Genomic DNA, 26,889 nt, shown 5'->3' with positions numbered 1-26,889 from the left:
TTTTACAAGCTCTTTTTGTTCTCCTTTAACACTTGAAAAAACTGAGAGAAGCATTTAAGGACTTTCTTAATCCCAAAGAACCAGTACATGGATTACCGGCAATCGGATCAAAATGCAGTTGTGAAAACCAGTTAGAGAAAAGGTTACTGTCAAGACAGGTCAGCAGGGTATGTAAACACAGCAATATTCCTGATGGATATACATTATGTTACTTTGGACTAGGGCAGTCAATAGGGATTATTTTTCTGTACAAATCAGGTGCATGGCATTTCTGTTAGTGCTGACACATGCCATCGGGATTTACCATGGCATTCCAAGCACTGAAATTCCTACTAAGGAGTTAGGTGGGTTTGGATTATTTACTGAGCACGACCAATTGTAGTGTCTGGGCACAGAACAACTGGAAACGCGACAAACAGTCAAGGAACCCACCAGAAGAAAAGGTTTGAGAGGTGCCAAGACCAAGAAGGTTAAACAGGCTTTTGTTTCCTCATTTCTGTCTCCTTTATTAGCAACACGAACTGTGAGAAGGGGCAAGTTTCAGCTTGTACATGACATGAATTCAATGTATAACAAGCTAAAAGGCGATTACAGTCCTGGATCATAAAAATCATAATTTATGTTACTGGTTTAAAATGGGAAACTGTCTTTTGTTCAACCAGCTGATGCTGATCAGAATGCAAGTTATATGGCCCAAGAGTAACCTGAATTGGGAAATAAGGCTGTACAAAGTTCTCATCATCTACATATTACCTGAGAGCTTTCCCTTCAGGTAAATATGTAAAGGAAGTATGTATATACACCCATGAACAAGCCATGGTCACAGACAAAAGTGCTAATGTCAGAAACGGCTACGTGACTGTTAAATGCTTACAAGTGGTGTAGGCTGAATTTTACCTACACCGAAGACAAAAAATATTCCAAAGTCAGTGCCAGGATGAGAGGTTAGTTTACTTAGCCTCATTTTTTTCTTACTAGAGTCTAAACACACTGGCTGTTTTGAAAGTTTGAAGTTTGGTTTTTCCGTTCTCTTCAAGAGTCAGTTCTCCAAAAGTCTCCAGTGTTTAACCACAAACACGATGGGCTGTGAACATTAATACCTCAGCTCAACAGTGCCCTGAACAGGTCTTTTCTGGAGAAAAAAAATAAATCCCAAAACACACACAACCACCCACAAATGCCATTTTCATAATTTACTTCAGTGCCTATTTACTTCCTGCACAGTACACTGCAATGTCTGTTTCTTCCACAAAATAAAACCACTTTCAAATGACACATCATGTGTCAGATGATGATCTGTTCCCGGGCAGAACATCAGATTTTCAAATGAAACTTCAGTTCTGTCAATAAGAAGTAACAAAATGTACATATAGGCAAATCTAGAGGTAAAGCTTAACAGTATATTAACAAAAACATTTTGATTATCCTATAAAAATAAGGACTCATAATCCCATCAATGGCTAAAGAAAAAAGCAGTTGCACACCTTTGGCAATAAACCATGAACATTTATGCAATTTTCCCTACACTGTGTTGCTAAAAAGAAATCCACAATCACTTTCAAAAAAAGAAGTTACCAAGACTGATAAAGCTTACCTCTCGGAGTGTAGGTTTGCCTTTGAAAAAATCTGTGTTTTTGCTACTTTTTGGTGGGTTAAATCTTAAATTTAAAAAAGCACATCCATTAGCAATAGCCTCTAAGGGAGCCGGCCCTTCATATGGAAATCCAAGACCAACAAACAGCTGAAAAACAGAAAACAAGGGCTGTCTTAATTTTTGTTATTTACAAGAACACAAAGCTGAGTGCTAGTTTAAAACAAACAATAACCCATTCTAAATGTACCAGCTCAGAAAAAAAGAGTAATGTTAAGAATAAAATGGGATAAATTCAACAGCTCACCCCCTCCCACCCAAGTGGTAATGGAATGTCCTGTAAAACACATTTGACAATAATCTTCTGTAATGAGCTGAGGTGGTTTTTCATGGAGCTGAGGCAACAGCAGACCCTTTCACTTATTTTTTTGAAGAAAAACCAAAGTTAGTGGTTTGACTGGGGTTGAAATGAAACTGCTGGTGCTTTCCTACAGGTACAGGTTCTACCGCAGCAGACTCAGGGAACAGCTACACTAGTGTTTTCCCCCTCTTCCAAACCTCCTGGGTTTGCCAACATGAACTTGCTCCTGGCACACTAATTAAGGCTCCTAATTAAAACGGTAGGTGGCAGCAAACATCAGCTCACGGCGCTGTACCGAGGCAGCAAGAGCCTGCACAGGCTTCAGAGGGTTCAATGCCTCAAGGGGAAACTAGAGCAAAAAAGCATCCTAAAGCTTTTCCTACATCACCTGAGATTACAGGTGCTCTGGAAAATGAAAAGACATTAAATGTTTTTTTCAGAGTTGCCTGAAAAAATCTTGAACCCTTTCCTGGCCAAACATAATTAACTCCCCTGAATTAAATATAGGATTCTTCATCTTCATTTGACTGTCCAGATATAATGGGAGAAATACAAGCTCTGATTTGTAAGAGCAATTTCTTGGCACTGCTGCATAACTTAATGTATGTATAGAGATAGCTACTGCCTTTTACAAGAAAATAAAGCACAACCTTCATAACTATTAGGATCATGTATTCAGGATGTATGTATTCAAAGAGGTCAAAATATACTACTCTGCATTAAATCTTCTGCAACATGGAAATGAATCCTGCTAAAAGAACATTCACAGCTGGAGGCTCTTCCTAGGAGCTGGTGCATAAACCTGTAGTCAGTCTTGTCGTGCACAGGCATTGCAGCATCAATCCTCTCCAACCCATGGCAACAACAGTATAAATTCAGAGTTGGCTCATTTAAAAAAATGCATGTTAACACTTCTCAGCATAGTTGAGGACATAAAATTTGCACTGCATGGAGCTGAATATTGTTATTTCAGTTTTCAATATTCAGGTTTAAAAAGTTGCCTGCTTGCAAAAAGTTTCCCAGCTATCTCGCTGATTTAAATCTTACAGAAACTCTCCCGTGGCTGATAAGAAAAAGATCTGGAAGACTATCTCCATTAAAGACAGATTATCTAAATTCAGGTTTTATATGCGGCATAAGACATCTGACCTGTCAGTCAGATGAGATGCATATTAAATTTCATCTAAAAAGAGGCTGAATTTACAGAAAGGTATGTCTTGAAAGTAATGACTTATGGATATGGAACCATTTCATGCAATCTGCACATAAAATATTATTTATTTAAACTACTCCTTAGTTCAGGCAGAAAACCAGCTGAGAACCAGCAATTAAACCCATCTGAAGTATCAATTCTCCTATGATCCTGTGTTTGTCTGTTAGGTAGGGAATGCTGAGTTGTTTGCTTAGTTTTGCACTTTTTTAATAAACTGCTGCTGTGCACTGCTGAGTTCTGTGTCTGACTGGTCCATTTATTTAGGAGGAAGCTCCACGGGGAAAGAAACATGGGTTTATGTTTTGACAGCACAGAGCACACTGTCATCACTTAATCTATAATAAATAGCTTACCACCTGTTTCTCATCCATTTTCCAACCTCACCTCTAAGCAGCACTGCACCTTTGAAAGAAGAAAGAAGGATGTGTCTGATCACTAGAACAGTGTGTGTGTGCTGCCTGTTGGCCCAAGGTTGCAAGAGCTGCCTGCAGCTCCCCTAAGTCCTTTTTTCAGCCCTCCAAAATCTATCAGTCTCCATTCTCATCGTCATCAAGTCAGCTGAAATTCCCAAACTCAATCTAGACCCTGCCCCTGAAAATTGTCCTTTATGAAGTGGAAGGTGTCCTTGCCTGTGGCAAGGGGGTTGGAACTAGATGATCTTTAAGGTCCCTTCCAACCCAACCATTCTGTGAGTCTCTATGATTAATGTTCCTTGGTCAGCCAGCATTTTTGTACAGTATATAGAGCAAAGCTGAGAAATATCTTAAATGCCTTTGAGAGAGTTTTGCTCATTCTGATTAAAAGAGCAAGTATTAGAAAACACAGGCCATTTTTTGTAACTCGCAATGCTCTCATCTGCTAATCATTTGAATTACATGCACCTTTTTATTTCCAGAAAGGCTAAACCAATCTGTCAAGGTAGTTCCTAAGAGAATGCAACAAATCCTGCAAGTCACTAATTGAAAAACAAGTAAAAAAAAAAAAAAGTAGCAATAACAGTCAACAGTTTTCAGGTACCATCCATCCTCAGTACAGCTGATGCTGTGAGGAAGACAAGGTTCTGTCCCACAAAGAGTAAAGATTTAGAACAGACTGTTTTTCCACTATTTTTTGATACAGATGTACACTGTTGCCTCCACCACACTATGGTTTTTAGGATACTTTCTTACCAGTCACTATGTCTGGTAACCCATTCCACCATGGAGAGGCACCTCCACCCCACAGCTGAAGATCTAAAACTCCAGATGTGAGTGACCATGTTGGTAACATCACAGTGGGTACATGTGGCTAAAAATATTAGCCCTGATCTGACTTTGTTAGCTGCAGCAGAATTGCTATGCAGAATAGAATTCCTTTATGCTCTGCTAGTTGATTAGTGCTTGAAACCATTTCATGTTCTGTATGTGAGCATTTTGCTCACCTTTCAAATGCTTCTTAAAAGCAAGAACCATTATTTTTCCTACAGTGCTTTAAGTGGGCACATGGCACAACCAGCTCTGTGGGCTGATGCCTCATGCAATGTGATGACTGCCAGGAGGAGATTACAGTATAAAAGTATATCTAAAAGGGATAACAGCAAATAAATGCAGATGTAAAATCATAATGGTAACAACTGTGTGGGTTTTTTAGGAAAACATTCCTTTTTAGTAAGGTCTGCTACCCAGATGTGTCTGTGCCTGTAGGTCTGCGTGAATCAAAAAAGGGGATTTGTATCTGCAATCTCACTTGCCCACTTGAGTAAAGCAGATATTGGAACCTTCAAGCAGGAATACTTAGGTTTTCATAAAAAAAGGCTCTTCAGGAAACTTTCTGCCTTTGCAATGAACTGAGCTCCTCATTTGGAATTTCAGAATTTTGAGTTGGCCACCCAGCATCACGGTAGTCAAGACACCACTCTTTTCTGATTCTAATGTAGGCAGTCCTCTCACAGTGCAGTATTTAAGTGGAGATTTTCTGGCACAAAAAGTGACTCACAACCACTCCTGTGAAAAAACAGTGTGTTTCTATTTTTTTCGGAAACCATTGACTTTCAGTTGATGCTAAGCAATTTGTGGAGTTTACAGGACCATATCAAACTATTATTAAAATGAGTAAGCAAACAAACAGGCTTTCTAAATTATAGCCAAAAGTATAAAATAAGGAGTGAATGCTTTACTGCACTGACTGTAATTACGAGTAGCTGAATATTTAAAAGAAAAAATTTCATATTCCAGAGACTAAATGCTATAGTTCCATGAACAGGAGTGTTTATCTTCTCCTCTCCCCCTTCTGACATCACTGCACTTTATCTAATTTATTCTGTCAGGTTGGTAGGTTTATCACCACTTTTATATGTCTCCTTACTGAACTTATATATTATCTTCTGAACTACAGAAAGAGGAATATAGCAAAGGTTAACTATCTTGCTATATTTTTCTCATGAATATAAAATACTTTCTGGAAAAGTCAATTCTTTTGTGATTGAAACAACTTGAGAATAGAATCACTAGTTAAATGTCCTTTCAGCTGATTTTGTGAAGCGTGTGGAAGTAAAAATAGACAGTCCTTCATAAAAGGCAATATGAAAAACAGCTTGTTTTCCTGTTTCTGTCTAGGCAGGGTGTTGCTCCTGTTTTTATTAATCACCATTCAGAAATCATAAATCCCACTTAGTAAAAGAATTTGAGCTCCCTCAAAAATGTACAGTGACCTGAAGTAAAAAGTTGCATCTGAAACTTTCTCGAAAGGAGAAATATTTCTCAAGAATTCAATACTGGTTCTTCCAAGAGAGTCTAGTCCAACTCCTCCAGCTGCCCACTTGGCAAGGAGCCATGGAAGTTGGCAGGAAGGCTGCCAGCTCGCCTACCCTATTTTCCTCAGACGTGATGAATGGCTTTACATCTTCTCATTAGAAACTGTAGACATGTCTCGTTTTTGTCATGCACTACACAGCTGAACTAGCCATGATGAGGCTCAAACAGCCCCCTCCTGACTGGAAAACTCACTTATTCTGAAATGTGCTGCTTTATAACACACACCAGAATGAAATGGCAGCTGCATGCTTCTGAGAATAACTGTGTCCTACAGAGACCAAATACATTTTGGGAATGCAAAGCTCTGACTAAGAATCACAGGACTGAGCCACTACCTATTGGTATTTTGCTGTCTAAGGGCAAAATGAAGCAGTTCAACATAAACTGATGCTTCTGAGTACACTGAACCATCTAATTTGTTGAAGTATTATTTAGCTCTCACTCTGTGAAAACCAGAACATTTGTTAGCTGACCTAACAAAAACTTGCTAACACAGTGTTGACATCACAAGCAATGACAGAGAATTCTTGCCCTTGGTCTCAAAACATCTGAAAGCTTCTGGAAGCCTAAAGACAAAGGTTGCTGCTGGGAGACAGCAACAGCAGCCCTTGATGGTCCTGGCCAGCATTGTACCCACAGATGTTCCCAGCCCAGAGTTATGGCTCTGATTATTCACACACTTGCAGCACATGGATAGTCTGGTGACAAAACCTCCTTAACTAAATTCATTAGGGAACTCTGGCCATGTTGCCTAGTGAATAAAGTGATTATGGTAAAAAACTGTCCTTGTACATCACTGCATGCATGTGCACACAAACACTGGGCTCCTCAGGGCACAAAGCTCCCATTTAAGTCAGCCTGATTTTTGTGGAAAACCTGCACTTGTTTTAGAAATTCAAGCCACGATCCATTTGATATAAACACAACTGACCCACACAGACAGCAGATGGCCACTAGTGACAGGTGAGTGGTGTTTTATAACCAGCTACATTCAAGTATTGTCTCTTAAAGGGTATCAGAATCTGAAACTGAACATACAAGCAACAAGAAGACTTAGAACAAGTACATGTGTTGATCAACACTGACAGGTAACCATATGCTAGGGCAGAACAGCCAGAATACCTATGGGATACGAAGCATCAGCCAGCAAAAAATATAAACCCCACAACTCCCTGCACACCCTCCCCAATCCACCTTCAACTAAAAATATCCAAACAAATTAGATGGTAATCTCACTTTCCACTTTCAAACCCTGGATGCTGCTGTTTCACTTCTTCTGTTCAATTAGATATATTGAAACAGTATCAGACAGGAATAATAAGCAAAATTCCTGATGCAGTAAGCCATATTTAATTTCATTTCAGTGCAACATTAGAAATACATCGCACTCCCATTTCCCTGACAATAATAACTATGAGGAGAAGCAGATGGACTATTAATGGCTTATTATCAAGGCAAAGTTTTGTTAGCCTGGTTGCATCATAAATAAATAATTTCCTTAAAAGGAAAACAGCTTTTCTCATTTGCAAACCTGCTAACAAAAGTTCAGAAAAGTCACATGAAAATACTATTTGCAGACGTAATTTTTAAAAAAAGCTTATTAAGAAAGATTGTATAAAAAAGATAACTGAGGATAATTGATAAAAATATGAATTCCTTATACAGGATTCTGAAACACACTGATGTGTTTCTCAGTGTCATCTACTAAGAAATGCAGCAAATTCTCAGACGATTTTCCCCAACATTATGAAGGAAAAACCCGACCATAACCAATGCTCAACAATAGTATAGAAAATCATGAAAACCTAAAGTGCTTGTAGGACTCTGATAACAGTACATTGCAGGTCCATGCTTTTCACCAAATACTTCTTGTGGAAAATAAGCAACTTACTGTCTCGGGAGCACTTCACAATCACAAGACAGTCTCTTCCATCTGATATTCCAATTACTAGTCAAAATTGAGTGAAGCTACTCTGGTATTTCCTGTGTCACAGAATCCATGCAACTAAGCTGCATAATATGTAGATATCATCTTGAATTTGTCCTAAATTGAATGTGTCTTTACATTGCATCTTAGAACACAACAAATATAAACCAATAACAACTAGATGAGCTATCTAGTTAATACTGAAAAGCAAGTCTTTTATTGTGATACATGTAAGATGGCTGATAAAGAACTAGAGGAAGACACAGGCAAACATAACTATTATTATGAACTGCTACTTGTAAATTATAAGGACTGAATAATTCTACAGGAATTCCATTAGCTTCTTTTACTATTCCAGTAAATAGAAGACATGTTTTTTTCAGGAGGCACTGTTCGTGCTTGGCGTTATTAGAAGGTCAATATTCTTCCCACATTATGATTAACACAGGGATTTCCTACTCCACACAGGCAAAAGCTGTGTAATCTCAGATTATCTATGACGAAAGTAAATGTTGACTTTTTAATATGCAACATTGTGTGTATCTGTATGCATCAAGTACATACACACAGCGGTTGCCTTTAAAAACTCATAATTTACCAACAGCTGTCACACAGAGATGTCAAATTACCAACATTTTCCCGAGTACTTAAAGACGGAGATCTCTACATTTGTGTGGGAAGCCTGGGAGTTGCTTGCTTTTTTCTTTCCTTTTTTTTTTTTTTTAATAGATTTTTCTGTAGAAGTGCACAGCAAGAAACTATCAACAGGGACACAGTTCCACAGATTTTGCTAATTTTAAACATACAGCCCTCTTCTTTCACCAACTTGAAGTTAAACATCCTATTTAAATGTAAACTACTGAAGTGTTTTAATGTTGTAAAGTGCCACAAAGATTACGGGAATGGCACAGAATCCCAACAAAGCATTTTAACTACGAGGACAGAAGTTATTTATTTTGATGTATATATTGTCCCTTATCTTGAGTTCCCTTGACTCTGGAGCCACAGGCAAAGCACACCACAAAAAGCATGCTCTTTTGCTCACTCTCTCTGCACAGCTGAAGCAGAGGAAGGACATGAATGGCAAATGAAGTGCTTGCTTTTCTTTTCTCCTTGAGAGAGCAGGGTTGCTCTGGGTTAAAGTCACTGCTAGGGCAGAGCAAGCATGCGACTGCACAGCTCTCGGCTGTTACCTAACTTTGACCTCAGGGATGGGAAACAAAGCACACTCTCAGCTGATAATCTCCTTGAGCTGAATAACACACTGAAGAAAATGAAAAATGCATTTATCCCTGTTTCTCAAGCTGATTGTTAAATGTGCCTATAGGTTGTCACGCCACTTTTCTAATAAGAGCTGTCAGTCCAAAAAACACGGACATGATGAGAAACATATTCTTAGCACACAGAAGATGACTTAAGGTCCTTTACATTTGATAATTTTTTTCCCAGTGCTTTTAAATTAGGAGCTTATTCATAGGAAGTGAAATGCATGCACTCCAGACACTGCCTATCTGGAGCTATTTTTGCCACCACTCCCACTTGCAAACTTACTTTGGTTTCTCTCAGTAGAAACTGCAAATCCCGCCCGCTGAGTATCCCATGGTTTTTTACATAGCCAGGAATATACATGGTGCTTGTCCCATGAACTGTTCCATGGACCTCCATATAGGTGTGGATGACATCCAGATAAGCCTTCTTATCCTGTAATGGCAATGATAAAATATTTTCAGTCTTTACAAATTTGAAGCAGCAATATTCAATCCAGTATTCAAAAGCCAGCAAGAGAAGTTCACTCATTCTTATTTGATCTCTATATTTGATCTTTCATTACATTATTAGTTTTGTTTTCTTCTAGACTGGAAGTAAACTGCAGCTTTTTCATTCATAGTCTAGGTATAAATAAATCTATACCAAGGTCCCCTTAATTTCTAACTGGACAAAAACCAGGTCACCACCAGACAGCTGTAATCTCAGCATGCCTAAACAATACTTGGTCTAAAAATACTAAAACCTCATTTTGAAATAGCAATTTTTCACTGTTTTTGTCAGAGACGCACAAGAATTAGTTTACCTTCTTTGTGAAGAAAACTGTGAATGTCACCTTAGTAAGATGCAGTCTTGCCAACTGAAGAACTGAACACACACCTTTATCTAAATACCCATTATCTGAGTCCCATGAGATGCCTACAAATATTCCACTTACCTTAAGTTTCAAAGGCATTTTGGAAAAAATGCAGAGAAGAGTAAAGGCTTTAGTGTTGCATTTAAAAAAAAATTATGAAAAAACTGTACACCATCCTAATTTGCAAACAAGATTTACTTTAATTTTCAATGCCATATGTTTTTTGAGTTTTAAAGACTACTGGCATTCCAAAGGCAATTAGCTAAAGACAGTATTTACACGCAGTACACAGCATAGATCAGAAGACTCTCCCTCAATATTTGCACATAGTCTTAGTAATAGCTCTAAAATCAGGCAACAAGTTTCTACACTTCTTGGCAGAGAGTTTTTAAGAATTCTACTTTCACTCACTATTTTTGTCATGTAAATTCTGTTCCTCCACAGCCCTGTGTGAAAGCTGGCCAAAAATTTTACTGAAGTTCATTCAAAGGGCAAGTAGACTTGTGAAAATCCTGTCTTTTCAGATCCTGGAGGAGCAGTAAAGTATCAGGCCAAGGTGAATGAATGCTATCACTTCTTACAGCTTCCTTGCTAAATGAATTGTTGAGATGCATTTGAATGCACAGGGTATTTAATGTACATAATGACGGCCTCCTTGCTTTAGCCCGCTCTATTGGGGACCCTGGTTGTGCTGAAGTGGAGGACCTGCCTCATCAATAAATCTCCTTACTCTGGCAGCTATGCCAAGGCTGCACTGGCCAGAAAATGTCCTGGGCTAAGTATTACATAAAATGGCCAAAAGATGAAGACAAAGATGCTTTTTTGTTCAATGTGGCTGCTGGTATTATTAATTAACACAAATTATTCAAAAAACTAAAAGCTTGCTCCATTTTTCATTTTTCCCTTTACTTCAGATTTGAATTGAACATTAACTGTCCATAACATTAACTGGGAACATTACTTAAACATATGACTAACTTCTTTCATGATTCAGAGTCTAAAACCACAGATAAAACATTTAGAATCCCAAAGAGAATCAAAGTCCAAGCAAAGCCTCACTCCTTTATTTCCTTACCTACTTCAAGTCAAAAGCAACTGCTTTCATAACCATCTGTCAAGCACCATAAAAATATTATCAGCACCTTATACCTTGCCTAAATCTCACATTTCTCTCCTTTTGCAATTAAGTAGTCCTGAATTTCCACATTCCTTGCAGAGTGTTATTTTTGATCACAAAGGTATATATTGTAAGAAGCCAAAATAATTCACAAAAATAATCAGGATACTGATTCTGAACACTAAAAACACTGAAGTGGAAAATGAGAGAGCGTAAATATGACATTTATAAATAGAAAGGCTACATGTAAATAAATCAAGAAATTTGACTTGCAAATGAAATATCAACATTCCTTCTACAATTTATGCACTTCTTGAGTTTGCCTGCTAGGGAGCAGGTATAATTATTCTTTTATCTTAAATCACTTGACAGTAAACTCCAGATTTTTACTTTCTCCAAAATTAATGCAAAGAAGAATTACTGTTGGCTAGTAATGCAAACCCAGCATTCTCTGCAGTGTGCACCTAACTGTGCTTATCATCCTGCTGTCCACACTGCAAACCAAGACTTGGAGCATGGAAGATAATCACATTAAAAAAAGGCAAATTATTTCTCCTCAGAATCAAAATGGAAGTGTAACAGTGAGTAACAGCTATACAAACCTTTTCTGAAACAATTTTTCAGCAGCTAAAATAAACATGCCATTCAGGAAAGTACTTTTTGTTGATCACTGACTGCAGAACTGTTATTACTGTTCATCAATCATTTCCACTTACTTTTAAAAGCACCATGATAAGGCCTTTCTCATCAAGTGACAACTATTTGATAAGTCTTTACCTAGGACAATATTGACAAGAAGGCACAGTATGAAGAGGTGAAATTTTAAGTTTGGTGGGTGAAAAATTTAATATAAAAGCTAAAAAAACTCATCAAGAACTAAACTCTGCACTTAGTTTTCTTGAGGTAGTAGATGGTGGTAATTAATAACTCTGCTTTACCAACAGTTTGTCAGTCCAAGGTAATGACAGTGTTTTGCAATTTTGGACCATTTGGGTGACTCCACAGAACACCAAAAATTCAGCACTGAATGAAACTAAGAAGCACATATGCAGAACTACAGGCCAACTGGATTACAGAAGAGCTTGATTCAGAGTTCTAAACTGCTTTATGGGTTGAAAGTTCAGACTGTAAAATGTATGTAAAAGAGCCCATATATCCAGCCTCACTTTCTTATATTGAAAAATTCAGGGGGCAATGGTTTCATAAAGCATGACAAATGTAATCCAGAAAAGTTAGTACTGGGATACATCTTTGTATATATCCTAAATGCATACTGTTGAGTCTTGAAGTCCTAACATCTTGCAGCTTATCTGTCGAAGTGTCAAGTCAAAAATAAGCCAAAATGCAGTGTACCTGCAATGTTTGACAATTGAGATTGTGATGCAAACATAATCTCTGTTCAAGAACTGTCATCAAAGGCTTTTCAAGACATCCTCGAATAATGAAAATCCTGTCTACGAGGGAGCTAGAAGAGAGCACAAGGGCTGGGGAGTATTAAGAGAGTTAAATACATAGTGTTTAACTGTAAGAGTTTTACAGTGTTAAATCACAAAGAGTAACTGATGTCCCTGGGAGCTCAAATATGAAATTTTCAAACTGCTAACCACTGAATTTAAAAATAGACGTGGAGAAGATTTAGTGATTCATGACTAACAAGTGTGAATTCTACACTGAACAAATTATCTGAAATTTCAATAAAGTGTTAACTACGTGACCATGTAAACCCATCAAAATTACAATAGTCAATTCTTCCTGTCCAAGGAAATCCTCTCTCCCTGGTAGTGTTCTCTAAAGAAGCCAAGCAGTATGTCGGAAACCTTTAAGAATCTTAAAGGGACTAAATCTCTTTCGGAGAGATTGGGAATCACTCTTGTGAGTGAATAGTCATCATGAGAAAGACAACAGAGAAGTGACAAAAGTGTGCTGTCAATACACACTATTCAGAGGTGCAAAACTGAAACTAACTTCAAAATGTTGCAGAAAAACATCATAATATTGAACACTTGAAGTTTTGAAGTTTTTTGAAAAAGCCTCCTCAGTAATCTCAGTAAGGGACACAGTGACAAGAAAACAGACTATCCAATAAATTCAACATAACTAAAGAGACACATATTGAAAACCAGTCCTCCAAACTTCATGCATGAAAAAAAAACCTGAGCTACCCATAGTCACTCAAGAATGAAGGCTTTGCATTACAATAATATATGATCATGGTCCATGAAAAAAAACAGTCCATTGTTCAGTAGCAGTCAGTCCATCCACCAACCAAGTAAAATGATAGGAATTATTTGGAAAGGAATTGAAAAATAAAGGGAATATTACTGAACTGTTCTATAAAAAGTTCTTCTCTCCCTCCTCGGATATCACTGCACTTCTGGTCCCTTTTCTCAAAAAGAAGCTGAAAACACAGAACACAGGATCCAAGATACAGGATGGTTTCCACTGTTACATACAGAAGTCTGTAACAAAGTCATTAACAATTCTCCAGTTTGAAAGGGACAACCTGACAGAACATGATAGAGGTTTACAAACCCATAATTGGCATAAAAAAACTGATGGGGGCAGGTTTAGAAAAATCCCAGAGTTAACAACTCCTTCTGCAACAGGTCAGAGGTTTGAGGGACTCCATGACAGAGAAAGTTGCAAAGGCAAAAATGTTTGCATAGGTTCATGATCAAACAAGTACTTTGAAGTCACCTCTTACTGAGACCTCAAAAATGTGCCAACAGACAGTTTATCAACAGAGAAACAGATTTAGAAAATACACTGAATTAGAAAAGCTGGAAAGAGAGAGAATATGCAAAGAAAGTATTATGCAAGTTTGCCATGCTCTTGCTCTTCCCTGAATGTCCATTTATGGCCTCTTTTTTAGGCATCTTTTCATAAAACACACATTGGCACATACATAATTTTTGCACAAAGAATGAATAAAACATCTCAGCAAAGACTTTGGTTCTTCAATCTTTGCCAGAAATCCTTATTCAGCTCCTTATCCTCATCTTTATTTATTTCATCTATGAAGGTTTGAGTTTTTTTAAACACTAAAATTTTTATAAGAGTTGACAATTTCATTGTCATGCAATGCACACTAACACCTAGGCAGGAATTTCCTGTCCTTTGAATGGAAATTTCCACAACTAACAATGAGACATCGTTGTGCATTTTAAGTGGTGAAGCAGAAAAGTTCAGGGGTACAGAAGAAAATAGAGTGGAGTCACAGGAAGAAAAGGTTGTGCTGGTTTTTTGCTAACCAAATACTTGTAGATGACTGTGTTGATCAGTACTGTAAGGCTTCACTAATTCATTTTGCAGCTCAAGAGTTCTGTAAAATGAGAAGCTGATCACTGACCTGTTTGAAAGTTAAATATTCATAAGAAACAGTTTTCTTTCTTTCTTCATACTAAATTAAATTCTGATTTTCATAATAAATATTCAAGAATAAGCCTTTAAAAGTGTACATGCATGCATGCTTATTTACTGCATCTATAACTGCTAGTGTGCTTTGATTTACTTGGCTTTTTGATCCATACTTCTTTCAGAAAGAAATGGCGAATTTCAGAAATGTTGCTTAAGTAAAGTGTCTGGCTCGTTTCAATTTGTTATGTGACATAAAGCAGGACAGTGCTCCTGGTGCCTGATGACAGCAACTGAAGAGTTTTGATCAACTGATAGGCACACAGTGCTGCTGTACATTTGGAGGAACACAGAATACAAAGATGACAAGACAACTTTTTGAATGCACTGACCACATAGGAGAGAAAAGATGCAAAGGAACTTTTGTCCCTTTCCTTATGTTTCTTTTAGTTAAAAAGTAGAAACGAAATGTTCATTCAAAGTACATTGCTAAATATGAGGTACAAAAACCAATCAGAAGGAAGGGAAGGCAATACTGCAAGCAGTAAGACACTGATTTCTGCCTGTAAGAGAACTATTCCTACAAGTATAATTTTTCCTCTCTAACTTTCCTCCCACTTCATGCATACGATGGGAATATTATATGTCACCTGGAGTTCAGGGGAGACATTAATAAGAACAGCCTCGTTGATGTGCTTTGCCATTGAGAACAAGCTAAAGATAACCATTTCCAATCTCCAATGCTTCTAAACTTGTTATGCAGACAGTATATATATTTAAGAAGAATGCCCATCTTGTCGAGTGGCATTAGTAACAAATTCACATATTATTTTGCCTCTAAATATACAAATATTTTCAAGACAGCTCCAATACTCTATAATAAATACTAAAGCAATCATCATACACTTATGTTATGCATTAATGACTATTTTCTGATACAAGCAACACTCTGACTTCTCTCACAGCACCCCACAAAAGAGAAATAGCAAACAGCACAAAATGAATCTTGACTCTTTCTTCTTTCTAGGATTAAAGGTAAAATTAGTGGAATATAATGACAGGAAGTTGCAGGAAGAAGACCGAAGAAAAGACAGACCAAAACAGGAGCTAAGGCAACATAAAAGGCTTCAAACATTTCTTTTTAATTGAAATGTTCTGTAATTAAAGCCAATTTTGATAATGGAGAGCATTATGGGTTTCACTCACATTTTACTCATTCCTTTTTTTTTTTTTTCCCATTTTGGCAGGAATAGGACTCTCTTTACTCCTTAGTACTGCCAGAAATGCCAGACAAAACCCCAAACCTTTATAGCAAACACATCCAAAACTTGGCAAATGTTGTCCTTGACAGCTTACCTCTAAATATAACCTTTAGGAATGTGGCAAAATTCTTTAGAGTCTCCTATTTGTAATCCTCAACCCACTTAAGACTGATTTAGTTATTAGAGGAAAATAAACGATTTCTCTTATGCTCTCTGCAGTACAAATCTTTCCTGACCTCCAGCAAAGCATACCCAGACTTGCTCACTATAATATGGGATGAATGTTACTGAGTCAGGCATAGCCACACAAGAAAAGAACCCATGTCCATGGCTATATAAAACCATGACAGCAGTTGGCTATACCAGCCCCGCCCCCAGGGAAAAATGGTCCTATGCATACTTCAGTTCCACTTCAACCTGCTTGGTTAAAAATTAAACAATTTATTCACAACAATTTATTAAAAAACACCACAGTCTATGGAAGTGGGACGCTTTCCCCTCCACACTGTGCTTCTCTAATGACTGATCAGACCCAGCAGTGACACGTGTATTCTGTGGAGATTACACTTCTTGTTAATTGGCCATGTTCAGTATAAAGAACAGGAGCAGGATAAATAGATTAGTCTGGCTCCTTACAAGACATGGTGGCAGATGAAAAGAGCACTGAACAGGGAAAATGAAGGAAACGTGAAATAAGCAAATTACACAGACACAAGATTAGTTCAGGCTTTCTCTTGATCACAAGAATTGGATTTTATCACTCCAGATAAGACAAGCCACACTGTAACTGATTCAAAGTCTGTCTGCAGTGATTTGCACTTTATATACGAGTGCATATGTGCATGACTGCAGTTACAATCTGCAAGTTACAGTTTTAATGTGCTTGATGTTACAAGCATACAGTACCCATTTTAATATGGCCAGATATCCAATCACATATCTCGGAAAGAACAAGACAGGCAATACCAAGAGGAACAGAGCACTGACTCGAAAAGCAGCACTTCTAAAACATGATACAAGGGGCTTGGCAGAGAAGTCGTCTCAACACCAGTTCCCAGTGGTGAAAAGGGGATCTGCCTAACAATGCACATAGTATTTCCTTCTGGATTTGGTGCTGGTATGGCCCACGTGCCCTTTGCTAACATTCACATTTCAAGAGGAATGTGAATAATCCTGAGAAGGTTCAGAGAAAACAGACATGTGAGATCACTTAAGGATTAGGAAGCACAAAGCTCTCAGGGGTTCAGCATATACAGGCTTTTCAGGAGATGACTCCAGGTTACTTTGACCTCAATCTATATATTCCTACAGGGAAACAGAACAGAAACATCAGCAGGCCAGTAGAGAAAGTCTAACTCCTACTAGGACTGGAAATTACCATATGTAAACTGGTACCAGAAACAATGCAAAGTCTTAAGGGAGAAGGCAATTATTTGACAACTTTACCAGAGGAAACAGTGGGGTTTAAACTGTGTGCTATTTAAAAGTCAAAATTGGATGTTCTTTTCCAAAAAGCCATGTTTTTGTCTTAATGAGTCCATGAATAATTGTGCCATACAGAATCTGAGACTAGGCAGTCACAAATCTCCCCTCTGGGCATATCAACTGAATATTTCTGAATTCATGCAGACTAAACAGACTGAGAAAGATATATATGTCAGTGAAAAAAACCCCCTGGTGACTAAGCAACTATCTTGTTCCTTAAATCCAACTAGGATTCAACAGGTTGTTCTGCTGATGTGCACTACAAATCAGGTCAGCAAGTTTAGATGCTTATGGCAAGCAACTGTTCCTGAGAGACTGATAATGAGATCAGGAACTAAAAGTACAAGAGCCTAAGCTAGAAAAAGACTTGAAGAGAGGATCCCAGCTCTGCTCCAGCACTCTGCAGATAGAAGAGACTGCAGACAGGGGCATTATAACTTGTTCTATACCATGAGCCAAATAGAATAACCGTCACAGTATGAACTACATATTTTTCTCAGCACAGAAGCCAAGCATTCAGCTCTACCTTTTCTGCTACCACTGGCAACATTTTACTGTTTGTCTTCAATTTTAGGTTTGTTTTACCTCACAGACTGATCATTTACTTGTAGGTATAATTTTTCAAGAATTTACTCTGTATAATCTCAGTCAGACTAGATGTGGTTCAGAAAACCATGCAAGACCAATATTCTCATGCCAAGGAAGAGAAAAGAAAATAAAATATAAGACATGGGCGCTCTCACACTCTCATATTGTTTGGTCTTATGTATGGCACATGTCCTGATCAGTTCCTTTTTCAGTTGACAAGAGGCTTAAAATAAGGTCTTTTAAGGCAAGAGGGAAGGCACACAGAGGACACGGGCATGCAGAGCATGTGGGCACACAGAGATAGAGGTAACTTGGAAGAAATTCAGTTATTAGTAAGCAATCTCTTTGGAAACTGCATAAGAGAGACACTCCCAGGGGTGTCAGCCTGGAAGAAGGAGCCACAAAAAAGGACTGTGGACAAAAGAAAAGGACCACTGTGACTTAATAACACAATATACTTTAACTTGGTGAAAATATGACCCAATCTCAGTGTTGTTTTTCTGCTGCTCTGGTCTGCAGGTGGGAGACAATACAGTAACTGCAATATTAAAGAAACAAAACTCTGGTATTATTACAGGAGAGAAAATGAGATTGTTCACTTCTAAGACTTTTAGTGAAATGTAATTTCCAGTTCAAAATGCAGTATATTTTTGGTTGCAGATATAAGAAAAGAAATAATTGAAATACACATTTTCTTATGACTGATTAAAGGTCACAAAGACTCCAACACCTTCAATTTCCCATTATGTTTACCAGCTTCTGCATTTTCCAAAATTATTGTCATATCAAGACTATATTTTCCATTCTATCAGGAAGGTATACATAAATAGCAAAGGATCCACATCATTCTAGTCAGAAGTTTCCTATCAAAAAGACTTCAAAATGTTCAACTGAATTATTTAAATATATTTATTTTCAGGAAAATGGGTTTAGACAGAAGGGATACTTTTAAATTAAAAGTTACACTTTATTCTACTGATCAAAATAAATTTGCTCAGGCATATGAGTATAGAAAACTCACCTTCCAGAAATTATCTACTTTGCCATAGACGAGAGATTGATTCTGCCTTTTGATGTCATTAATATGCTTAATGTCACTGGAATTCAGGTGCTGCTCAACCACAAATCCAAGGAAGCTGTTATCTGGAGTGTGAGCTGTAAGAAACAGAGCATATTCAACACCTTTGAAAGTACCAGCTAATGTTACAATAGAGTGAATGTTGTCAGAAAGGAAGTTATAAGGAACATATTATTCAACAGATCATCTCCTTCATATTAATACTGAAAGATAAATTTGCTTGCTTTATTATCAAAACCAGTTCTTATATTTCTGCCCATGTGCCTACTGAAGTAAGCAGCTATTTTCTGCCTTGTTTCTGATAATAAAAATTCTGCAGCTGGGCCGATTCCAACGATAATGATTTTTTCTGTGTGTGCTAAGCTTTATTTTATTATTAGAGATAAAAGACACAGAAGAAATCTAGCCTGACAATCTCAGAGATGCAATACCAACAATTTGAAAACCCCCTGGATTTATGCTTGTTATTAAAGCTGTTTGTTGCTCAATGGCATAAATAAATTTTACTGAATTTCTTGGGTTCATCTCTTACACCAGAATTGCTAACACCAACCATCCAACTCATTGTGTATTATGTATCCATGCTAATTACTGGCTGACAAAGTCACACTATGTAAATCAGAATATGAATTTAATTGCCTAATTCACCCAGATATAGCAATCATAAAATACTGAAAGGTAGCAAGTGAAGTTGGCAAAACTGTTCTTAATCCAACGCCCAGACAACAAAAGTCCACACAAAGGATAAGCAATTTACTCATAGTTTTTTCTATATTATTTTTAGCTTCTGTTGGTCTTTTTCCAGCAGTGACTTCCAGCAACACTGGCCACTGTTCTCCTTCTACAGAGACATGGACATTTAGGCTCATTAAAACTGTTGTTTTGTTTTGGGTTTTTTTTGTGGACACAGTGTTTAATTCCAGGGATGGACTCCAACATTCAAGGCTTCAGGCAAACATCCATGCCTACTATATAAAAGTTACTTGTGGGGTTTTTTTGCCTCTCTGAAAAGTATCATAACCTCACACAAAAAGGCTGCAGTAAACACAGGATCTCCCCTATAAGTCTCCCTTGTAATTCTGGCACACAAGCTGAAAATTATTAAGCACATTTTGCAAAGTTAAAGAATCCAAACCAAAAACAAACAAACAAACAAACAACCCCAAAGACAAAATCCTAGGCACTCATGCTACATGCAATGTTAAATTTATAGTCAGAGTTATTAAAAAAAACAATTTTATTGCAATTATGAGGTTTTGCTTTTCGATTCCTGAAAATTAGCCAACTGGATAACGCAGCGGAAGACAGAAACCATACACTGTGTACACATTACATTTAGTCTTTCAAATGACACTGTTTTTCACAAAAAATGCCTCAGCAACTGTTCTGCACTCACTTAGACCCAAGGACTTTTTAGAATTTTGCATAGGAAATGGCACATAGCAAATATGCCTGAAAAGGGGCATTTTTCCATCCTTTCATATTTTTGGATAAGAGACTGCATTCAAAGGAGAGGCAAGGCAGTACACTCTCAAAAGAAAAATAAACCTTTGTTAAAGTTAGATTTAGAACTGGTGGAATTCAGTGCCTCAAACATCACTGACAGGAAGCACTCAGATGGTTTTTTAAGCAAGGTCATGCAGTTTTAAAAGTACCAGTGCCAGTATTTTGCGTAAAAGTATTTGAACTTAAAAAAAAAAAAAGAAACCAAAACCATAAAAAAACCCTCAGAGAACAGTCAAGCACTTGGTAATATGCCACAGGTTTGAATATGACATTCTTGTTGCTCAGTAATAATTTTCTGCCCTTATAATCAGAGTTCTCAAAACATAATAGAGTCTGGGGTTCTTGGGAACCTGTCCAGGGCTCCAATCTGCCATAAAATCTTTACTGATGCATAATATGCACTTTTAATCACAACCTCATAAAGAGGGTGTTATCTCTGCAGCAGAGAACAAACAACAAATATAAACTTTAAATATCACAAAACACACCAACTCTTCTGCACCTAGTAAAAAAAAAAAGTAAGATCCTTGAACAATCTACAGCACTGGAACCACTCAGGTTTCAGAATGAGTTTGTCTGCAATCTATTTACCACTTTTCCTGCAAAGGAAAACCCACAGTCATTTCCAGTAGCAAAAATTGGAAACGGTTACTTATTAAGATTCCAATATAGTCATATGCTTTGGAAAATTCATTATGAAGTGATTTTCTCTGAACGAGAGGCTGTAACAGCAGTCTGTACTGTCACAAAAGAGATCTCTAGAGAGATTTACTTTCTTCTGTATTTCATGGAGTGGGACTGAGTGGTGCATGCACACAGCTGTACCACAAGTATTCATCCAACTATTTTCCTCAAGTGCATCACCACCCTTGGTGTTATCTTGAACAGGACCTCACATACAAATTTCCCAACAGCTGGACTACTTAAATAAAGCACGATTGAGCTCCTTTTCTGTTTAGGACATACACCAATAAATATTAGCAAATGTGGATACGGAACAAGCTCTGCTTACTAATGTCCAGAGAGAAACTCTGCAACCACTTCCAAGTCACATTTCACCACCACATGTTTTGTTACTTGCTTCCAAACAACTGTGAATGCAGTCTTTTATCTTTCGAACAACCTTCACTTATATTTCTCCTGAAAAACTTGCGGAGCGAATGTTGACAGACAAAATATGCCTCTCTCAAGAATTTTACAGGGCAACTGAAATCAAAAGTGTGTCAAGCAGACAGTAGCATGTATAATTCTGCTGTGAAAAGCAGAAAAGTTTGAAAGACTTGACTATGAAGTCTGATGAGAAGTGCGTGCCCTGGCCTGAGTCTCAGACGAGGACCAGCACCAAACTGTGGAGGTCGGCTGGTCATTACCAAGTGTTTCCTTACAGATTTGGGCTGAGCAGCTGCTGCACACAACATACACTGCCCTAAGCCTCACTTACCCTCCAGCCAGCTGGTAGTAGTGACTTTCTGCACCTTTCAGAGATAACACACTTAAACTACTACTACCATGTGCAAGAGAAAGACCCTTTGATTCTAGAACCTAGTGCCACAAAGTCAAAGAGTAGGTCTAGAGCAGGTCACAGTAATCATTTAATCTGACCCAATTTATAGAGAATTTATATTATTTTTTGTTTGTTTTGTTTCTTTTTTAGGTTTGGTTGTGGGATTTTTTGGAAGATATTTATTGATGCTTGGAAGATCTACACCAATGCTGAAATCTACTGCTTATTTTTCAATAGCTTTGTACATTGCTGGCAATTAAATGTTAATCAGCTCCCCTCAGGATAAATACTCACAACATGAAAACCCATTAGGTGAAAATTTTGAGAAAGCCCCAAAAAAGTAGAGGCAAAAATTTTTTTTTTGCTGAGCGTTTATCAATCCTGAATGCAAAGAAATTGCTAAGGAATGGTGCTTCTCACTTGCTGAGGGACAGAAGCAGAAATAGAACACTATAGCTAACATAGTTACAAACTTCTGTTCAACATGATGAAATGCAGGAGTGCAGTTTATAAAAATGTAATCGAGCAAGTCTCAAAAATCTATTGCTCTATTGTGAGATTAGAGAAGTCAAAACTAACAAAAGCTCACTGATGCTTGAGAGAAAGACCAAGTACCCCTTTTCACAGGCATACAGAGAATAAAGTTCCTTACCACTCTTTATATTAGGTTGATATTCTTATTTTCTGATTGCTGGATAAAAGCATGACAGAGCTTTAGCACAGCCCACAAACACTTACCTACATGATTCTGCCCATTTAGCAGTTGCATTTTATTAAACCATGAATTCATCTTTCACGATAAAAAGATTCTTCTTAATGACAGCACTCCTTTTTTTAAAGTTCTAAATTATTTATAAACAGAGGGGTACTTACGGAACATTGTATAAAACTGCTGTGGATTAAGGTTCCACTTTCCCCATGGTGTCTTGTGGCCTTTAGACTGGGCATAGTGGGCATGGTTAAACTCTGGTTCAGTTCCAAAGGAATCCAGAACTCTTAGCATACACCTAAAAGAGAAAAACAAATTTACTGTAGGTACACATATATATGTGTGTGTGTATATATATATATATATATATATATGATAATTAACATGTATTTTGCCTTTGCAACTGCAGATGGCGTAAAAACTGAAGGTACATTTTAATTTCAAACGTTTCTGTTCATATTACATTCACAAAGACATCATGAACAGAAAATTCAAGGATATATCAGACATTCAAATAACAACCCTGGAGCTTATTTTGGGTTTCTTTGTTCTTACAGAATGAAGTTATGCTTTGGCATCCAAGTAGAGCTTATTGGAATGCTACAGTGGTCACCTGCATTTCCTAAGGCTCTGAAGTAGAATTTAGGCAGAAGAAGAGAGGATTCTTCATCTATTTTCTGAAGTTCTCAACCATTACCACAAAATCAAGTGCAGCAGCTGAGGGCCACATGCCAAGAAGATCAGAGCAGAACACTACATTGTCCTTGGACAATTGTATTTAGGCTCCAGGTTCTGCTCTTAGACCTACTGGAGAAGCATTGAAAACAGTTTAATTTGCTGAGCTCTTGCAGTCAGACAGACCATTTATTTGTTTATGAAACATTTTATCACAGACTTTTGAAGAAACAATATGGTAGTCAAATGCCTGCAAAAACCAGCATACAACAGAGAGAAACTCTGGCACTGGATCACAAAGAGCCTGGGATGAGAGAATCACACTCACTCTTTATTTAAACTCCTATTAATGACTTGAAAAAGAAATCACTTCATTTACAAGTGTCTCCTTTCAAAAAAAAGGCCCATAGTACAGAACAGGCAGAAAAAGTCTCAGTGTGAAGAAGACAGCACATTATAGCATGTACATCCTAGAAGTTAGGTTTCCAAAATGCAGCCTGTCAGACCTTTGACATGGCCTGGGCAGGAACTTCATGGCCATCACACTGGCCACTGGCTCCACTGCAAATGAACTGGATTATATGGCTCCAAAGCTGCTGACCCTGACATTCTTCTACCCCCCAGAAACAATATTTCAGAAAAGATTTATACAGGATGTGCTTCCACACCATGTGCAATTGTGTTATAAACACATGAACTCTTATCACTGCATATTGTATCACCAGGCTTGTACATGCTGAGGAAAAAACACAACCTCATGGGTGGCAGAGAAGGGAGTTGGCTGCAAAAGTTAATGTTAATAATGGCTTTATTTTCCCCAGTTTTCAACATTTCCCACGTGAAAGAATTTAGCCCTCAAAAGGCTAAAGAACTTAGCTCCAACCACTTTTTGGCTTTAAAAGATGAAAGAATTTAGTCCCCAAAATACATTTACATATTTCTTATATATTGCTCATTTCTCTGAAGTATTCATTAATTTGGGAACAAGAAAAAAGACCCAGCAACATTTAAACTCTCATATGAAATGCTACCTTTGTATTTCAAAGTACAAATTGATCAAAATTACATTTTTTTTAAACCTTCACAGAGATCTTTCAAGCAAAAAGAAAGTCAAAATATACAACACATTATGATTCACCAAACAACAAAGCTGACAGATCAGTTTCTGTACAGTGTTTTATGTCAACTGTTCTCAATGAAAATATTTTACAACAGTGGCAATTATCTCTGCATCATACAAAATACTCCAGCAGGACCAAAACGACTTCTGCACTGATGAATCATTCAGTAATAAAAACCCTCTTATTTCTTGGCAGGCCTTAAAACAAAATTCCTCTCAAATATACAGCTTTTGGCCAGGTACTTGAGTACAGGGAAATGAAAAATGGGATAAAGCTACTGAAAAACTTCAACATTACTGGAGTTTGTCAAATCATATAAGGAGCACTACGTTGCTCAAAGTGCTTTGTTTCCTCTTTTTCCTGTATCCAGATTTAAGATATGTAGCACTAAGGGTTCACAGGGATACATGGAACTATGTCCACTACGCACAGGGTCTCTGAATCAGGGCAGGAAATGTGATGCATCAGAAAGCTAAACCAGCAAGCAGGGAAAACAAAAAATATTTATGTGATTCAGGAATAAAATAAGTCAGAAAAAAGATCGTAGGAAAAGCTGTAAATGTGTGCAGAAAAGGTATGAGAGATCAAAGCTTCAAGTGGTGAAATTAATCCCTGAAATGCAGCAGAAACGAACTGCTAAAGATTTAAAACCTAGAAATGAATGTAATTAATACCAGTTATGCTGAACTGACATTTTAATAAATGTAGGAATACCTCAATTGTTTACTCTCGTACCATATTCTCCATTTGTTTCACTTCATGGTTTAGATGTCTTTCAATATTTTTTTATTTATTTTTGCATACAATGCCTTAGCATTTCTAAAGTGAAATAATTACTTTTGAAAATGACAAAACTTTTTTTTTAATTAAATCAGGGATATATTTTAAATAAAAATCTTAATTTGGTGTACTTTTAAATTCAGTTTTTCACTCTGTTACTCCCTTCCTTCCTAAAATGTCACCTAGCTTTAGCAGTGAAGCTGCAGAGAATCACAGCATGCCCTGAAATTGGTGTCAGACTGATAAGTCTATTCTCTGCCTAATTAAAAAGATGACTGGTGGGTAGCAAACTGCTTTAGAAACATCCATATTAAACTCTCTTTTCTGTGTAACACATTAGAAGTTACCATTTTGGCGCTTACCAAAAAAAAATCAGACAAAAGTAACCCAGGATTATTTAAAGGGAGTTTTTTTCCATAAATATTGGGCAGAAGCACAATCTTAACTGGGGTGTCCTAGTGGAAGTATTTATATACATTTATTAATACACTTCTCCCATCTGATGTTATAATTTTTCTCTAGTTACAACTACTTCAGTTCTGTTTAGACAAGCAACCCAGTGCAGCACAAACTGTTAAATAAAGAGTACATAAAAGCAGTGGCTGCTGACACCTTCCTGGGAGCAGGGTGGTTGAAATCCAACCAGTTCTGCTTTGGAAGCTCTGTAGGTGCCTGAGCTCTGGCACTGCAATGTGCCAGCACAGACACACAGACTCCAGTCTGTCCTGACATAAGTCCAGCCAGCTCAGACCAGGAGCAGCTCCTATCTGCCCACGGAAATCCTCAGAGACAGACACACATGAACTTTCAGGCCACACAATACTTGCATTTAAAATGCAAAAACTTAAGTTAGAAAATAACCCTCCTAAACCAGATGTATTCTAGAGAACATGAAGCAGGAACGCTGCTCATTTTTCAGGATAGCTGTCATGTTAATTTATTTCAAGAAAAAAGCCAGTTGGATTTTTGGAATACGGGAATGAGTCATTGCTAGAGGGACTGCATAAAAAAATACCAGATTCTATATGCTGTATGGAGGATGTGGGTGCTAAGAAAGGCAATGGGCTGCACTTCTCTAACTATATTAAGCTACTAATTTTTATGTTGTTTCATTGCACATAAACTGCATTAAAATATCCCAACTTCAGAGCTGAAAAACCCAGCATGTCCAGGCATTCCTCTGCTTGAAAATAAGGTGCACTCGAAAAAGAGATCTGTTTTGCTATATTCATGCTATTTACAGCACCAATTATACCAGAGATAAAGCAAGTACTACCAAAAGTCACTGGTGCTACAGAGCTCAGCTGTACAAAGCAGTATTTCAGAAATACTCCCTCCCCAAAGCAGCAGGGTCATCCTTTCGGGATAACAGTTCTAGAAACCTGATTTGCAATTACCAAAAATTACCTCAGGGTTCAAGTTCACCCAGAAAGATTATATAAAGCACTCTTACCAAGAGACTGTTCTGAAGGCAGAGGGTTATTCTACTACTCTATTCCGAACTGAAGTGAATAAAAACATTTTAAATTATTTGTATTTGAGTCTGGTCTGCATAAACCAGACTGAGCTGATCTGCACATGTCTAATAAGAAACACTTCTTTAAAGACAAACAAATATTTCTACTGACATTAAATACAACTGAGAGAGAAAACAAAGTTTGTAAAGAACATGGGCTATACAGCAGCTTTATTTTTGATAGAGTT

At 37.4% G+C, this 26,889-nt stretch overlaps 1 protein-coding gene across 1 annotated transcript in view; it reads right to left on the bottom strand.

Annotated features, from left to right (window-relative positions):
• Window positions 1–26,889, bottom strand: part of MGAT5 (mannosyl (alpha-1,6-)-glycoprotein beta-1,6-N-acetyl-glucosaminyltransferase) — a 121,009-nt gene that overhangs the window by 15,226 nt on the left and 78,894 nt on the right. The window contains exons 10-13 of the mRNA XM_017836322.1: window positions 22,774–22,907; window positions 18,834–18,967; window positions 9,436–9,585; window positions 1,595–1,741 (exon numbers count right to left, since the gene is read on the bottom strand). Of these exons, the coding sequence (XP_017691811.1) occupies window positions 1,595–1,741; window positions 9,436–9,585; window positions 18,834–18,967; window positions 22,774–22,907 (565 nt within the window). The remainder of the gene's footprint in view (window positions 1–1,594; window positions 1,742–9,435; window positions 9,586–18,833; window positions 18,968–22,773; window positions 22,908–26,889) is intronic.

This window comes from Lepidothrix coronata, unplaced genomic scaffold (assembly GCF_001604755.1).
Source record: "Lepidothrix coronata isolate B3197 unplaced genomic scaffold, Lepidothrix_coronata-1.0 Scaffold275, whole genome shotgun sequence".
NCBI classification, from domain to species: domain Eukaryota; kingdom Metazoa; phylum Chordata; class Aves; order Passeriformes; family Pipridae; genus Lepidothrix; species Lepidothrix coronata.
Note: the sequence above shows the minus strand (reverse complement) of the source record. Positions and strands in the feature narration are given on the sequence as shown.